Raw genomic sequence first — 16,387 nt, forward strand, 5'->3', positions numbered from 1 at the left:
AGGGTACCTGTCCGGTGAGACGGGATGCCCGGCACCGCTCACAGCCACACCTTTCACCTTGAGGTATCATCACCTCCATCTTAGGGTCTCCTCAGAACCACTTGCAATGTTTAGCTTTTCAGCCAAGATGGAGGGAACCCAGGTTTCCAGGTCAAAATGCTTAGTAGGGCTCTGGCGGCAGCCTCTTGATGGTCATTCGAGCTGGTGGCCTTCGCCGAGGCCGTGCTGCCCCCCCATGGCTGAGCAAGGAAGTGCAGCTGCGGTGCCGCTGGGAAGAGGGACCAGGGACTCTTAGCTGGGATGCCCGGAGGGAACTGGCTATTTCCTGACAGCCAGCAGCTTCCTTTCTGCATCAGCACTGGATGCAGAAAAGCTCCCCACACCCCCCAGCCTCAGTGTCACGTGTCTTCTTGCAGATCACCTTTCGGATCAACAGACGGGGTAACCTGGACAGTTCATTGTGTAGCTTATCTTGGCGGGGCTCATCATCTCTTCCTACTCATCCTCATCACCCCCCTTACTCCCCCTACCCCGGGATTCAAGACTGCATTGAGAATGGGGGTGGGTTTCAGGAGGGTGACCCTCCCCACTCCCGAAAGCCTCCATAGCCTCCTAGACTCAAGGCTCTAAAACTGCTTACCAGGAGCCTGATGTAGACCGAGATCATCAGCATAGTAATGAAAAAAATCAGAATGTTTTACGTAAAAATGTGTATTTGGGGGTCTCTTTAAATAGGGATACTTGGCCACACAGAGGGCACTGAGCTTTTAAAAAGGAGGTGGGGCTTCCCTGGTGGCGCAGTGGTTGAGAGTCCACCTGCCGATGCAGGGGACACGGGTTCGTGCCCTGGTCCGGGAAGATCCCACCTGCCGCGGAGCGGCTGGGCCTGTGAGCCATGGCCTCTGAGCCTGCGCGTCCAGAGCCTGTGCTCCGCGGCGGGAGAGGCCACAGCAGTGAGAGGCTCGCGTTCCCACTTACCTCACATGGCCCGTGCCCATCCCCCCATTATCTGTGCAGCCCCGGGGGCATTTGGCTTGGGATCCCTGGATCTTGTCAGAGCCTTTAATTGGAGGGAACATGTAGCCCCCTCCCTGATATTGCCCCAGAGAGGAGGTGTGGCCCAGCGGGGGGGATGGGCCGGAGAGGCCGAGCTGGGGAAGAAGGGGAGGCTGAGGATGGACCGAGCTTGGGACCTAGGGAGTCACAGTCACCTCCGGTCCCGGAGAATCCCGACTCACCTGTGCTTTTGCTCCTCTGCAGCGCCTGCACCTCAGCGAGGATGTGGCTGGGGCCACGTTCATGGCAGCAGGCAGTTCAGCTCCAGAGCTGTTCACGTCGGTCATAGGTAGGTGCCCCCCTGGGCAGCGTCTCAGCCCTGCCCCCCCTGAAGGACAGGGCCTCTGGAAACGAGAGCCCTGAGACCCCAAGGGGCAGAACTCCAGCCTCCCACCCGCTGGGGTTGCTGTTATTAATTTATTAAAGTGATGCTTTTGCTTTGCATCAATGGGTGGGTCCCAGAACCAGTACCAATGGTCCTGTGGGACAGAGAGCCCAACAAACATTAGCAAGCTCTCTCCAACCCCCTGCTGTTTCCTATAGATCCTAAAAACAGTCTAATGCTTACAAAAGCTCCCCTGCACCCATCTTGGGTGCAGCCCGCTCCAGCAGCCAGCTAATGTGGGTCTGTGTTTCAGGCGTCTTCATCACCAAGGGTGACGTGGGAGTGGGGACCATCGTGGGCTCTGCGGTGTTCAACATCCTGTGCATCATCGGCGTCTGCGGGCTCTTCGCCGGGCAGGTAAGACTGGCGGCAGAACGTGGCATGGGGAGGGGGAGGGGCGGCGTGGAGGTGAGTCAGGGGCCTGTCTCCCTGGAGCGCACCCACGTCGGGGCCAGAGGCCTCGGGCGGGGTGATGTGGGGTCTCACACCCCAGGAGGTTGGCCCAGCCGGGACTGGAAACCCAGGCACCATGATTTGGTCTCCGTGACGATGGATCGTGGAGTGCGCGGATCCATGTGAATAAGTAACCAGCCTGCGAATCTGAACGTGTCACGCTCATTTTGATATGTTACTGAACTGAACTAGAATGATGTAAAAATAGTCTTAGGAATGGAAATAGAGTTAATGAGAGAGAGAGAGAGGAAACAACAGATTTTCTTTTTCTACTAAAAACAGTTTGTATTTGTCACAGTTTGGGGCGAGTTCTCTCTTTTTCAACAACGATCAAGCATTTGATTTCTGTGTCCACTTTAGCTTACTTTGGGGGTCATGAGGGGCTTTGCGTGCCTGCCTTTTATCTACAGAGACTATTCCACTGCCAGGAGGTGTCGTGGGGCCTGTGTCCATCTGCTGTCTGTCTTGGGAAGTCTTGGGAAGACACCCGAAGTCACCAAAGTAATGAGGCTGCCGGGCATCCACAGCATTGCAGTGGGTAGCTGGGGGTCTGCGGCCACCCTGGGCAGCTCTGATGCCCTAGTTTCTTCGTAGGGAGATTATTCAGAAACACAGTCCTGAGCTCCCTGCCCAAACAGCCAGGACTCGGTATCTTCCAGGAAAACTCACTTCTAGTTACTAGCCCATGAGGGTCCCCAATGTGCAGTATTAAGGCACCGGGTGACCCCCCCCAGCCTCCTGGCTGTGGACGGAGGATGCAGGGTCCTGCTAGAGCGGCTGGTTGGTTTGCAGGGATTAGGAAGCTCCTGCACACCTTCTCCCACATCCTTTTCCAGACCCCTCATCGTGTGGTCAGCTGGCCATGGGCGCCCAGCTCGACTCGAGTCTCAGGCAGACTCCAGAGTCTGTAATGCCGGCTGCACCCTGGCACCACTGCCCTCCACATCGCCTGCTTTTCACTCCTGTCTGTCTTCTTTATGCCGACTGATTTGTCTGGGTTGCCTGGTGGGTTCGATGCTTCTGGGCAACAAGGCAGAGGGACACCTTGATTTCGTCAGGGGTCGGCTGCAGAGCCCACAGTTGGATGCTTACTTCTGAGAGGAAGCTGCTGGGCAGCTGGGTCCATACGTGGTGATTGAGTTCCACCCAACTTGCAAGACTGAAAGTTTTCTTTCTTCATCCTTTCAGTCAGTTATCTCTTGTCTTAGATTTTGTGGACCCACGATGTGGCGTTTTTTTAGATCTCCTATAAACGTGGTTAGTATCGCAAAAAATGAGTGTCCGTCTTTGCCTTCGGGGCCATCTGTACTTTCTGGTTCTCACCTGTGCTGGCCGTCCTCTCATTGCCTCCCAGAGATGAAGTCACATTCTGCAGAGCCTGTGGCTGTCAGCACTGTCTTAATTAGCATCGTCACCATTAGCAGTCTGAGTATTAGTGCTGTCACTAGTTCATTAGTCATTTGTACCTGAAACCTGATGCAAAGTCAGGCTCGAAGGGGGAGAAATAACGTAAAGAAATGAAACGACTGGCTAGAAAATGCCGAGTAAATACCACGCAACTAATTACATAGGAGGTGGGTTGAATGCATTTGTGTTTCATAAGTTATTAGCATTGAGGGTAATCACTGGCTTGGTTAGAACAGAAAAGACACATTGCTTCTTGAACTTTAGCAAGTGCTGGTATCAGTCAGTTCACCCCCCGACCCCGGGAAGGTCTTTGCCAAGCTCATCTCACGTGATTGTGGAGAGAAACACCAACCACCACGATGGTGTTAGGAGCAGCCCATGCGATGATTCTGGGGGCCGACCCTCCCTTCTGACTTTCCTTGTCCTGTGTCCACTCAGAGAGCTCCAAGGCCACCCAGCTCTCTTTTTCAGACCTTTGTAGAATCCCGGAAGTCTTCGCAGAGGGAGAAAAATGATGTTTTGGGAAGATCATGAGCCTGGGGATCAGACTGGCCTGGGTTTGAGTCCTGACTCTGCCATTTGCTGACTGTGGAGCCTTGGAGAAGTTACTTTACCTCTCTAAGCCTCAGTTTTCTGTCTATAGGATGGGTAAAAGGGCATCTACCTCCTAGTGTCACTGTAAGGATGAAACATAACATGTTCAGCATCAAGCAACACCTGGCCCACATGGTAAATGCTCAATAAAAGTTAGACACCATGATCAGCTCTCAGGAGAATAAGGTTCCCTGGGGTCCCTGCCACTAGATCCCACCCTAGGTCACTGCAATAATTTGACCTAGTCGTTGACAGAGTTTTGGGTTTTTTTTGTTTTTTTTTTGCGGTACGTGGGCCTCTCACTGTTGTGGCCTCTCCCGTTGCGGAGCACAGGCTCCGGACGCGCAGGCTCAGCGGCCATGGCTCACGGGCCCAGCCGCTCCGCGGCATGTGGGATCTTCTCGGACTGGGGCACGAACCCGCGTCCCCCGCATCGGCAGGCGGACTCTCAACCAGTGCGCCACCAGGGAAGCCCGACAGAACTTTTTAATGAAATAGTGGAACAGCCACAGGATGCCTGGTGTGGAGGGACAGGGAAGTCAGGGAGAAGGTTTTCTAAATGAGAATCAAGAGGAGGAGGAGTTGGTAGAAGAATGGTCTCAGAGGACTGGTCCTTGCCTCTGTGTTTTCTGATCAGTGGGAGGAAAACAGAAATCTGTGAGACACAGGCACGGCCTTACCTGTTGAGAAGCTTCCCGGGCAGTGGCCCTGGTGCAGAGGAACGTTCGTTACAGCAACGATGGATGTGGGGAATTGAGCTGATTAATAGATCTGGTCGTGGGTCTCACTTAGCAGGCTCCACACTTTCACTGGCTGGGAGAATTACCAGTGAGTGCCCGTGGGCCTCTCTCTAATGTATCCCAGCGTGAAGGGCTGCTTGGGACCAAGTCTGCTACCCAACATCTGAAATTAAAGTAATAAAGCCATAAGGTTTGAGTTCCTGTCTCAATTAGGGTTTTGATGAATTCGATGGAATTAAATGTCTGCTGTGTCTGCAGTTTGCAAGCATAGCCAGCGCTTTGGTGTTCGCCTAAGGTACTTCAGGGAGTTTTATGGGACAAGAAGGAAATTGCTTCTTAGAAAGTGGCTTCTAGAGAAATTCTTGGCATCCCGCCAAGACGTTTACAGGGCTGTGGTCCTGCAAGGTTTCTTTATTTAAGAGCAAAAAATAATAACAAAGACAGAACCCCAAGCTCTGGAGGCAACCTGCTAATGTATCTCAGGGATTGTATTGAAAGAACTATGCCAGTTTTGCAAAACAACGTACTTATGAATTTAAATTTACCATTCAGAGTGTATTAAGCTTTAAAAGCATAACCACAGATAGACAGTAAACAGTTTAACTGAATCCCAGATACCGGACTTTCATATTCCGGTTATTACAGGCTGTCATGAGCCCCCTTGTCAGCTCTCCTGGATCCTAGAAACGTGCCTGATGTTCTTTGGTGAGGTCCACCTAATTTTGGCTGGGTTTGCCTTTCTTCATCTAACACCCTGTCCGTGCCGGCCCCTTTACACAAACCCAGGCAGCACCCAGAGGTGGTGCCTCTGAATGGAAACCTGCCTTGGATTGGGTTTCCCCAGTAGAGAATCTAAGCCACAAGCTCAAGTTCAAGTAGTTTAGCTAAAAGGTGATCCCAGGACAGACCAACCAGGAAGTTGGGGAGTAAGATAAGGAAGAAAAAGCAGCCGAGGAAAGTGTGTTCCCAGCAAGTCCCCAGTGTGGGCAACTGATTTGACTGCTTCTGGGGGGACTGGGAGACAGTGTAGAACACAGCCTCCAAGTTATCTCACCCAAGGGGGAGGGAGCAGGGGTGTTTATCCACCAGCCTCCCCCATGGTTGCCTAAGGAGTGCCTTTGAGGGATGTGAATTCCCCAGTGTTCCAATTTTCTGGGCATAGGCAGGATGGACTTTGGGGTCCAGAGAAAACCCCTAAGCAAAGAGACATGTGAGGCTGGCTGTTGGAAGGACCTGAAATGGTAAAGGTGGGGAGATATGAGTGAGGTCCATAAAGCATGGCTACAAACTCAAAACTCAGCCTTCAGACATAAGCCATCCAGTGGGTCTCATCTCCAGCTCCCTGGGAGAAGACAAGCCTCAGTGCCAGGCTGCCTCCCAAGAGCTCAGGGCCAGGATAGCTTGCACATAGGGAAAGCCCTTCATGTTCAAAATAACAGCTGCCATTCTAGGTACTTTTGCTTCCACTTGGGATGCAGTAGACCTGAGCTCCCATGGGAGCACAAAGAGAAATCTGGATAATGTAAAAATCATCCTTATATATGGATATCAAGGAACAGTGGAGACAAGACTTGATGAACGAATTTCCAGAGAGAGGAGCCCATTGTATGTGAGCTGTGAGCTCTGGTGGGTCTGGATGCAGGCAAGCATCAGGACACAGAACTTCACTGGGTGGAGACAGGTCAGCTGAGCATCAGCAAGGGTGGAGAGAGGTGGGATGCCCTGGAGTCTGAAAGACGATCCAGGACAATAATGCTTTGATCCACCCACCCCAGATCTGTTGAGAAAAAAAAAAACGGAAGTGAAGGCAGGGCCCATGAACAGAAAGAAATCATTCTATCTGCCCCATCTCCCACCTTCTCCTGAGACCTGAAATTGAGGCACCCAAAGGGAATTGGGAATCTGGAATGCCAGACCAAACCCTGATAAGAACTGTGAGACTGGCCCTTCCTTAGGAAGCTGGGTGCGATTGGGCCGAGCCGAGGTGAGCTGACATTTGAACCCAGGCTGACGTGTGAATAATCACCTCCTCCCTTTAGTCAACAGAGGAGAGAAGAGCTGGAAATTTCCAGAGGGAAAAGAACCAGTATTATTCTTCAGTTCTCACTCTTCCATACATAATTTCCAGGATGCAACAGTAAATTACAGGACCTGTGAAGAGGCAGGAACAAACTGATAACCAAGGGAAAACAGCAGCAGAAGTAAACCACAGATGATCCAGATACAAGAATTGGCAGAAAAGAATCTAAACTCTCTACCATCTATCTTAAATAGGGAAAGGTGGGAAGAATCAGTGAGGATGGGTCATTTCAGCAGAGAAATGGAAAAAATAAGAAAAACCAGATAGATGCTATATATGTTAAAAAATAATGCTACTATTGGGGCTTCCATGGTGGCACAGTGGTTGAGAGTCCGCCTGCCGATGCAGGGGACGCGGGTTCGTGCCCCGGGAGGATCCCACATGCCGCAGAGCAGCTAGGCCCATGAGCCATGGCCGCTGAGCCTGCGCGTCCGGAATCTGTGCTCCGCAATGGGAGAGGCCACAGCAGTGAGAGGCCTGCATACTGCAAAAAAAATTTAAAAAAAAATAATAATAATGTTACTATTTACTGAGTTTCACCAAACTGCAGGCACCACACTAGATGCTTTATAAATATCTGTAGAAATACACCCCCTGACTTTTAAGATAGTATTGTCCTCATTTACAGACAGGGAATTGAGTATCTGTGGGCAGAGGGCTACCGTGAAGTAGTTCAGCCTGGATTTGAGCCCACATCTGCTGACTATAAAATCCATTCTCTTTCCACATGGGAAACTTATGACTTAAAAACCTCCAGATGTTATTATTGGGTTCTTATAACTATCCCTTAGCTCATGTGTGTTCCTTAGAAATGTTGAGTGTAGGAGCTCGGGACAAAGCGAAGAATAGACATGTCAGCACGATGGTGGTGACCCAAGCTGGGTGATGGAAGCGCTCAGCCCAACAAGTGCTCAGGTAGAAGCTCCTCTTGTGATCAGATGGCATCGTCCTCTGCTGGGCTTACACTTCCACCAAAGAGATGAGGGATTCAGGCTAAGAAACACATTGAGAGGGCCACAGACCACCCCAGTTACCTGTACACCTTGGTTCCTGGCTTATTGTTCCCTAGACAAAACCCAACAACAAACACATCACCTATCAAGTTCCAGTTCTGAGAAGCATCCAGTTTCCCCAAGAGACCAGAGACTGAGGACAGGCGAGGCTGAAGACCTCACCCCACTAGTTGCCAAGCCTAAAAATAGGAGCTAGAGGCCTGCCACCGCTACTAGAGTCGGGGGGGGGAAAGTCACAAGGAAGAGAACGAGTGATCTGTGGAGAAAGGAAGCGGGCAGGTGCAGGTGGAGGCCTCACCTGGGAGGCAGGATGCTCTAATATTTGATCCGGTGAGGAGCTGGAGAGGAGAATTTGTGGTGCAGGAGTAGACCAAGGCCAGGGTCAGGTCCAGCTGGTAAAGTCACTGGATTCTCCCACATTCCAGGAAAAGCGAATTTCTCCCAGTGTCATCTGCAGGCCGCCTGCCTCAGGAGGACCTTGTTGAAAGCAGGATCTCCTGCCCTAGTCCAGACCCACTGAATCAGAAGAGCAGCTGTACCTGCTTGAACCCCATCTGCAGGCTTAGCTCTGCTCAATTCTCAGACCAAGCTTGACCTTGGGCAAGAGGCAGCCCTCCTTGGGCAGTTGGCCCAGGCAGCATAAATGGTCCCCTCTTGATGCCCCCGTCCTATGACTGGCTGTCTGCCTGAGGCCGTCTCCCTCACTGTTCCCTGGTGTCTTTTCCCTGGCTGGTCCCCCACAAGGCCAGGTCCTGACAGAGCCCCACACCTGATCTTTCCCTGTTATATGCTGTTGTTCCTGGCCCAGGTTTCCTTTAAGGTCACCCACAGCTCTGTGCTGCTCCATCTCGATGGCCACTCCATCCTCATCCCAGATCTCTGTGTTCGCTTTGACTTTAGCTCACAGTACTTGTTCCTGGTTGGTTCTACTTCCTTGAAATGATCTCTGGAGATAAGATACCACATCTAGATTAGGTAAGAGGTTTTTGGTTTCAGGTAACAAAAAATCCCCATCTCTAACTTGGCCTCTTAAATGATGGAAATTTATTAGTGTCTGAAAGATACAGAAGAAAATGGACATCAGGCATGGTTTGCTCAAGACCCCAGCATCATTTTCTGTGATTCTCTTGTCACTAACCTCCTCTGTTCCCTTCCTCATACGTGTTTTCCTTCATGGCGCAAAAGGAGGCGGGGCTGTAGCAGTTTCAGGCCTCATATTTCACACTGACCAGGAAGGAGGAGAATATCTCCCCACCCTTCATCCCTCACCTGGCATCATGAAACAAAAATCTGATTGGGCCGACTCAGGCCACCTGACCATCCCTGAACCAGTCACTGTGGCACGGGAACTAGAGTTACCCAGTTGGCTTAGATCACTCGAGAACCACCCACCCATTTCCTCCTTCTCCCCAGAAGTAAGGATACGATTGGTTCCACCTCAGATATATAGCTTTTGGTCCCTGGTTATCATAGAAAGCAGATAAGTGACTGCAGAACACAGCCTGTGCAGTAGCATGTGCCGCCTCACTGGCTGTGTTCCCTGGGCGGGTGTAACATAAATGATCAGATACGTACAGATCCGTCACAGGTCTTTGTGTGGACATACGCTTTAATTTCTTTGGGGTACATAACGCAGGAGTGGGATTGCTGGGTCGTATGGTGAGTATGTTTATAAGAAACCACCAACAGTTTTTCAGAGTGGCTGAAGCCCTTTTGTATTCCCACCAACAATATGTGTATTCCAGCCGCTCTGCATCATGATCAGCACTTGGTGTTATCAAGTTGTTTTGTTTTAATTTTAGCCATTCTAGTGAGCACGCTTGGCACCTCGTTGTGGTTTTAACTTGCATTTCCCTGATGAGTCATGATGTTGAACATCTTTTCATGTGCTTACTTGCCATGCATGTATCTTGTTTGGCAAGTGTCTGTTCAAATCTTTGCCCATTTTTAAGGGGGGTTTTCACCCTCTCGTTCTGTGGTCCAGCAGTGTCTGTACCATGACACTCAACTACCCTTCTGAGACATTCTGTCCAATTCATTTCCACCTCCAAATCAGCAAAGACTAGGGCTGTTACGAATGCTTTAAAGTGATCGTGGCAATGTTTTGTTCGTTGTGTTGGATGCATTTGGGTTTGCAAGAGGGGTCCTCTGAAATGGCGCTCTTCAGTCGCAGGGGAGAAAATGGAGAGGTCATTTCCCTTTCGTCCCGCAAAGAGTGTAGCAGTAACGAGACCTGAGATGCATCCTTCCAGAACGTGAGGAGGACCGCAGGAGTCTCTGTGGCCGGGGATGAACCTTCCTTCCGTGTAATTAAGTCTCACGTTGCTCCTCGAAAATGAGCGAAGGGGATAGAGTTTCAGGTCACCGTCTAGGTCCTTGGAAAGGCTGCCCTCGGTGCTGGTGAGGGCTTTCAATATGCGAGGAGCCCAGAACCTTACAGCCGTCCCAGCGGAGCACCACCCCAAGAGGAAGGTCCATTTTTAGGGCACAAATGTCATTTTCTTGTCATGATCATGCCCAGACAGATGCCACACCCCCCGTGCTGCCTCTGGTTACAGCCAGACCCCCGCCCCACGAGCAGCTGAACCGGGGGCTGAAGGGTGAGTGGAGCGGGGACAGAAGCCTGGCTGGCTGGCGGATGCTTGTTGAATTGTTTCTCTTTAACAAGCATCCCTGGTTGTCGGTCTGGCACTATTCTCACGGCTTTATACGTATCAACCCCTTTGGTCCTCACAAGAACTCTCTGAGGAGGACACTGTTTTTACAAAAGAGGAAACTGAGGCTCTGAGAGGCCAAGTAAACTGCCAGTCATAGAACCGTTAAGTTGGGAGGCTTTTAGGGCTGTAGGGGTCCTAAAAGCACAGCAGTGGGAAGATCCCCGCTCCAGACCAGCTCCGCCAGTAGATCTGGACCAGAGGTCTCATACATTAAGCTCCCTCCATACCACAGCCATCCTCCCCATTCACAGCTCAGCACCTTCCTATCCCAGTAAAACCCGCCTTGCCAAGGAAGCAGAAGGGCGTGACCTGGTGAAAAGGGGAAGGTGGGCCACCAAATGCCTCCTTCACCCCAGGGTAGCATGTGTGGCATCTGCTGAACTTCCGTTCTGGTGGGTCTGGCATCTTGGGCCCCACAATCCACCCCTGAGTCCCTGAAACTGCCAGGTGACCCCAGGCACCCCCAGCCTGGGCACAGAGACCAACTGGCCCAGCACACATGCCGTTAATTCGCAGGCAGAGCCTGCAGAAAGAGGGAAGGTGAAGAATTCCAATCAGGGCCTTCTAAGTCCATCCCAGGTGGAACGTCACTGGGAAGCTTCCAAAACAGAAGGGACCAGAATGTTCGCAAGTGGTGACTGTGCATGTGCAGAGGATGCGGAAGGCCTCCGCGTCTCTTCCCGTAGGCCGGTGTCCCCCGGAGTCCCCATCTCCCCTCCTGTCACACCGCCCTCACAGGGCACTGCAGGGGCCATGACAGAACAGACCACATTTCACGCTTTGGGGATGACCAGCCCCCGAGGCCTGTGGCTATCCAGTACCTAGAATCACAAGCCTGTTTTTGCGTAATAATATTAACTCAAGGTGGTTTGCTTCTTCATATCGTCATCTGTGAATTTAAACCCATGGTAGTAATCCATGGATTGTGTTCTGGGGGAAATGTTTATTATACTTCTTCTTTGGGCAGTAAGTCCATTCATTGATTCAACAAATGTTTTCTGAAAGCCTGCTGTGTACCAGGCACTGTTCTAGGCCCTGGTGAGACACCAGTGAAGAAAGGACAGAGTTGGAGCAGGCTGTGGGGTGTTGAATATCCAACAGGAATGATGGATGGGTGGATGGGTGGATGGGTGGGTGGATGGATGGATGGGTGGGTGGATGGATGAGTGGGTAGATGGGTGGATGGGTGGATGGATGGATGGATGGGTGGATGGGTGGATGGGTGGATGGGTGGATGGGTGGATGGGTGGATGGATGGGTGGATGGGTGGATGGATGGATGGATGGGTGGATGGATGGATGGGTGGACGGATGGATGGATGGGTGGGTGGATGGATGGATGGGTGGGTGGATGGATGGATGGATGGGTGGATGGGTGGATGGATGGATGGATGGGTGGATGGATGGATGGGTGGACGGATGGATGGATGGGTGGGTGGATGGATGGATGGGTGGGTGGATGGATGGATGGGTGGATGGATGGAGAGAGGGATAGAGTCTGAGACAGTGGGATAGTGAATAGGGAGAGGGTATATGTGTCCAGGGGTGGTCAGTGCTGTGAAGAAAAATAAAGCAAAGTAAGGATTACAGAGAGTGGGTGGGAAAAGAGATATTGATTTATAAAGGATTTCCAGGAAAGGTCCCTCTGCGAGCATTGATAGTGTAATGGAGTGAGAAAATACTACTAAATTCCACTCCATAAAGAAAATGGCACCAAATAAAATTAAATTATTTTTGAAAGACTCTGGTTCCAGCCACTGTTTCAAACATTTAAGTTCCTCTTTGAGCAGAAGGAGCATGCCGGCTAAGCAGATAGACTGCCATGGCCCCTGGGATGCTGTAAAAGGCTCACAGGCTAGAGCAAGGAAAGGGCAGTGCCAAGGGCAGCAGGAAGAGGTGTGCACTGACCACCCCCAGCCTGGCGATGATGGGATGCTTGAGGAGGCTGCAGAAGTGAGGGAGATAATCGCGGTGCCAGGCTGTGAACTCCCTGAGAGCTCAGCCTCCCTCCACTGGTTCCCACTCTGTCCGCAGTGCCGAGAGCATTGCCCGCATATGGGGAGCACACAGTCAATCTCTGATGCATTTACTAAGTGATGCGATACCCTTGGTACCAGAGAAGGGGAGGGTTGTTGTATGGATCAGAGAGAGAGTTCACGGTGCCCCACAGCTGGACACAAACACGCCCAGGAGCTATTTTACCAGTGCCTGGGGCATTAGAAGATGTGTGGGTGCATGTCACAACTTGCCATCAGGTGCCACAAAGACCAGGTGGATTGAAACAGAACTTGAGACACAGTCTTGAAACAGATTGATTGGTGTTCTGAGGATCTCCACTCACTGCCTATTATGTGCAGAAACAGGGCATAGAGAGTTGAGCAGGATGAGAAAGGTCCTGGCCCTCCTAGAGCTCCTAGACCAGTTGTGGGACACAGACAAAGAGTGTGGAAACCAATAAATGATCACATAATAGTATGAAGAAGAGACCTTGAAGGAAATACATTGGGCAATGGGATGGGGGAACTGCAGGGGAAGGGGAGGGGAAGCTTTAGGGAGGTGGTCAGGGAAAGTGTCACAAAGGAACCCCAAATCATGAAGGTAGCACCGTATGGAGACCTGGGAAAGAGAGTTCCAGGTGGAGGGACTAGTTGGGTGTTCAGACAGGAACAAGCACGGTGTGTTTGAGGGTCAGAGAAAAGGCCAGCTTGGAGCCTAGTGAAGAAGCGGGGAGGGGTGTGGCTGGGAGAGAGCTCTGGCAGGGACCGATCATGGTGGGGATTCAGGTGCTGTGGGAAGCTGTCAGAGGGCTCTAAGCTGTAGAGTAACATTATCTGATGTATCGTCTGGGAAAGTTCGCTCCAACTACTCCGTGGAGAAAGGAACCCGATGGTGACAAGATGGTAGCGGGGAAACCAGTGGTGAGGCGTGAGTTGAAATCTGGGCAGTAAATATAAGAAGTGGTTGCTGGATTTAGGATATTTTTGGAGGTGACACCAAGAGGATTTGCTGGTGGACTGGAAATGGGGGTGATCAAATGAAATAAATTAGGGAAGATTCTGGGATTTTTGTCCTGAGCGATATACATGGGTCCTGACTGTACAAATGAGAACAAACCGGTCATGAGAAATTTGGAGAGTTTGTTTACAGAGAATAGACAGCCCTTTATCTAACATATTCTGAAGTCTCCCATGGTGTGTCAGATCCAGAAACATGGTAGGGTCCCTGAAACACACTGTGAGATTGTTTTTAATTGAAAGTCTGGTTGGCCTTCGGTTACTCTCTGGCCACTTGGCTGGGTGGCTTCTGTCACCAAGAGCCTGGCTCAGCCTTACCGAGCAGCCCCCCAGCTCTCTCCTGTTGGTGTCACTTGTGGGGAAGGACCTCATTAGCTCCTTCCAGGATCCCAGACACAGGGATACCTGAGTTCTGGACAGCACTGCCCGTCTCGTGCCAACCAGCCATTGTGAATTTACAATTGGCACCTAGGAGCTCGTAGTCGTGATTTTGCATATGGTGAAGCCAGATCATAACAGTTGAAATCCACGGCAGGTAACCTGGTGTGTCTTGACCCATCATAATCTCCACTGTCCCCTTCCCCCGCCCCTCCCCCTGCCCAACCTCGGTCCAGATAAAGCAGGGATATTTCATCAGATCATACTAGGCTGTAGTACCATGGGGTTGTCCAGGCTCTCTGAGTTCCTGACGAGCCATTATCACTACCCGCGAATTCATCAGGCAATAGGACTTGGAGAAGCAGGGGAGGTGACCAAGGAAAAGTTTGTTCTTTTGGTTTGGGGGGCTTTTTTTTTAATATAACAAAATACTTTTCTGGTCCTTTCTTTTTTATTCTGGCCAATCTCAATTTATTTATGTGAGGTAAGAATTTATTCCCTCCTCAACCTGAATCTCCAAGAGAAATAAACAATAGTCATTAACCTTTCCAGATAGTATATGGACCATCTGGGGCAACAGGTGGGCTCATGTACCAAAACGTCTGGCTTTTATAGGAAAGTGAGATGGAGCAGCGGTGGGCCTGGGGCTCTCGCTCCCCTGACTCAACCACAGGGGATGCTCTTTCCATGGCAATGAGGGGAACTCTTCCTTTCTTGTAGTGGGCATACGTGAGTGCCACTCCCCGGGAGACGGGAAAGAAAACAGCCTCGTGGGCTTTATTTGTTTGTGATTATTTTTCCAAGACCAAGCTATGGCTACAGTTGTTAGAATTAAGGTACTCAATATGGTAGCCAGCAGCTGGGAGATTCAAGGGCTAGGTCAGCTGTCAGATAACATTAGACCCTTGGCTTTAATCATTTTAAGGTCTTGGTCATCATACTGTAAACCTTATTTCTTACCCCTCTTGCTCTACCTATGGTCACTGCAACATGCACCTTCTAAAAACAGGTGTCCCAGCCTCCCATGGCATCTTTGCTTCCCCCCCCATTTTTTTTAACAATATACAACTTTCGTCTGCCCCCTATCTATTTTTCTATTTACTTTTATTTTAAAGTAAAGACAGTTTTCAGATTAATAGCTAATCTTTATTGGGATCTCAGCTGAGTTGATACAAGATTATACGTATTAACTTGTTTTAATACTTATATCTACCATGGTGTAGATATTGGTTTTCTTCACTTTTTAGACGAGAAAACAGAGCCCAGAGAGGGAGGTGGGGAAACTTGCCCCAGACCACACATCCAGGAATAGCAGAGTTGGAACTCAGAACCAGGCAGGCTTGTTTTAGAATTTGTGTCCTTAATCTCTATGGGACTCTGTAAATCAGCAGAGCAAAACAATGCAGAGCACAGCCCCCCCCCCCAGCCCCCGTGGAAGGTCGTAGAACTTGTCTCATGATTGGAGGAAGAGGCTGTCCTAGATTGTCAGACAGCTCTTCTGTCTGGTCTAGATGTACAGGGCATGTACAGGGCATCCTTGAAACTTTTTGTTTTAGAACCTGTTATAGAAAGTGCTGAGATGGGTGACCCCAGGGGAGGGTGGGTATTTCCAAGTGAGAAACAAGAGGATGTCTCCCTTTGGAAACGGAGACTCTTTTCTGAACGACATTTATACGTGCCCTGATTATGGAGGGTCCTGGATGTGGTGGAGGACTAGATGGATTTTAAGGCTCTTTCTATCATCAGCTTCTAAAACCGCTTCCCTAGCACGAAGCGGCGGAGGGCGAGCCCTTCACTGTCCCATGTTGGCTGGCATTGCCCTGAGTGATGTGTCCAGCCCACCTTGCCTTTGTTCTCCATTCTCTCTTTTTTAAGGGAATCAACTCTGTTTCAGGGACGAGGAGGAAAGGTTGAGGGGACAGCTAGATGGGTTTTCACTCATGTAAGGGAAGCAAAGGTCAGGCATGTCCCCGGTGAAGTGTTTCCTTTCCTTTTTGGCATCTCTCGCACTGCCTCTAAGGCCCCCGTGAGCCTTCCTGATAGAAAGCCTCCATGCCTTCCCCACAAAGCTGTGAACAGAGCAGGGACAGGGACTCTGTTGCTCTTACCCCAGCGGTGGGTCACCGTCCGCCCTCTCTGCCTCTCCCTGCCCCCGGCTCCAGCCTCCAGCCCCCGCCAGCTCCACCTCGACAGACGCCAAGTGTGATTTAGAAGGAAAAGAGGCCTTACGAATAATCGGGTCTCTGGCCCCGGTTTGTCCAGGGCTGGGGCTAAGTTCACCTCCTACCAGTCCTGGGCTGAAATTCTGTGGGGTTTTGGTCTGTGTGTTCCTGGCCACCATGCGACATCTGCCCACGGACTGGCCAGGCTGCTCAGCAGGGGATGAGGGTGTGTGCAGACTTTTTACTTCTCCAGCTTCAGGGTCCCTGATGTCTCTCTGTTTCCAAAGAAAAGAACAGTGTGGAAGCGGGGTCCATAGTGGATATTTCTGAGGTCATTTGCAGGCTTTTGGTGCTCATGTATCAAGCAAGCTCCATCAGAGATGGAATCA

At 50.8% G+C, this 16,387-nt stretch overlaps 1 protein-coding gene across 1 annotated transcript in view; it reads left to right on the forward strand.

The window, feature by feature from the left end:
• Positions 1-16,387, forward strand: part of SLC24A3 (solute carrier family 24 member 3) — a gene marked incomplete at its 5' end in the record, with an annotated part of 470,984 nt that overhangs the window by 340,668 nt on the left and 113,929 nt on the right. Inside the window, 2 exons of the mRNA XM_082644790.1 lie at positions 1,261-1,345; positions 1,695-1,798. Of these exons, the coding sequence (XP_082500916.1) occupies positions 1,261-1,345; positions 1,695-1,798 (189 nt within the window). The remainder of the gene's footprint in view (positions 1-1,260; positions 1,346-1,694; positions 1,799-16,387) is intronic.

This window comes from Mesoplodon mirus (assembly GCF_964341445.2).
Source record: "Mesoplodon mirus genome assembly, chromosome: 15".
Classification (NCBI taxonomy): domain Eukaryota; kingdom Metazoa; phylum Chordata; class Mammalia; order Artiodactyla; family Ziphiidae; genus Mesoplodon; species Mesoplodon mirus.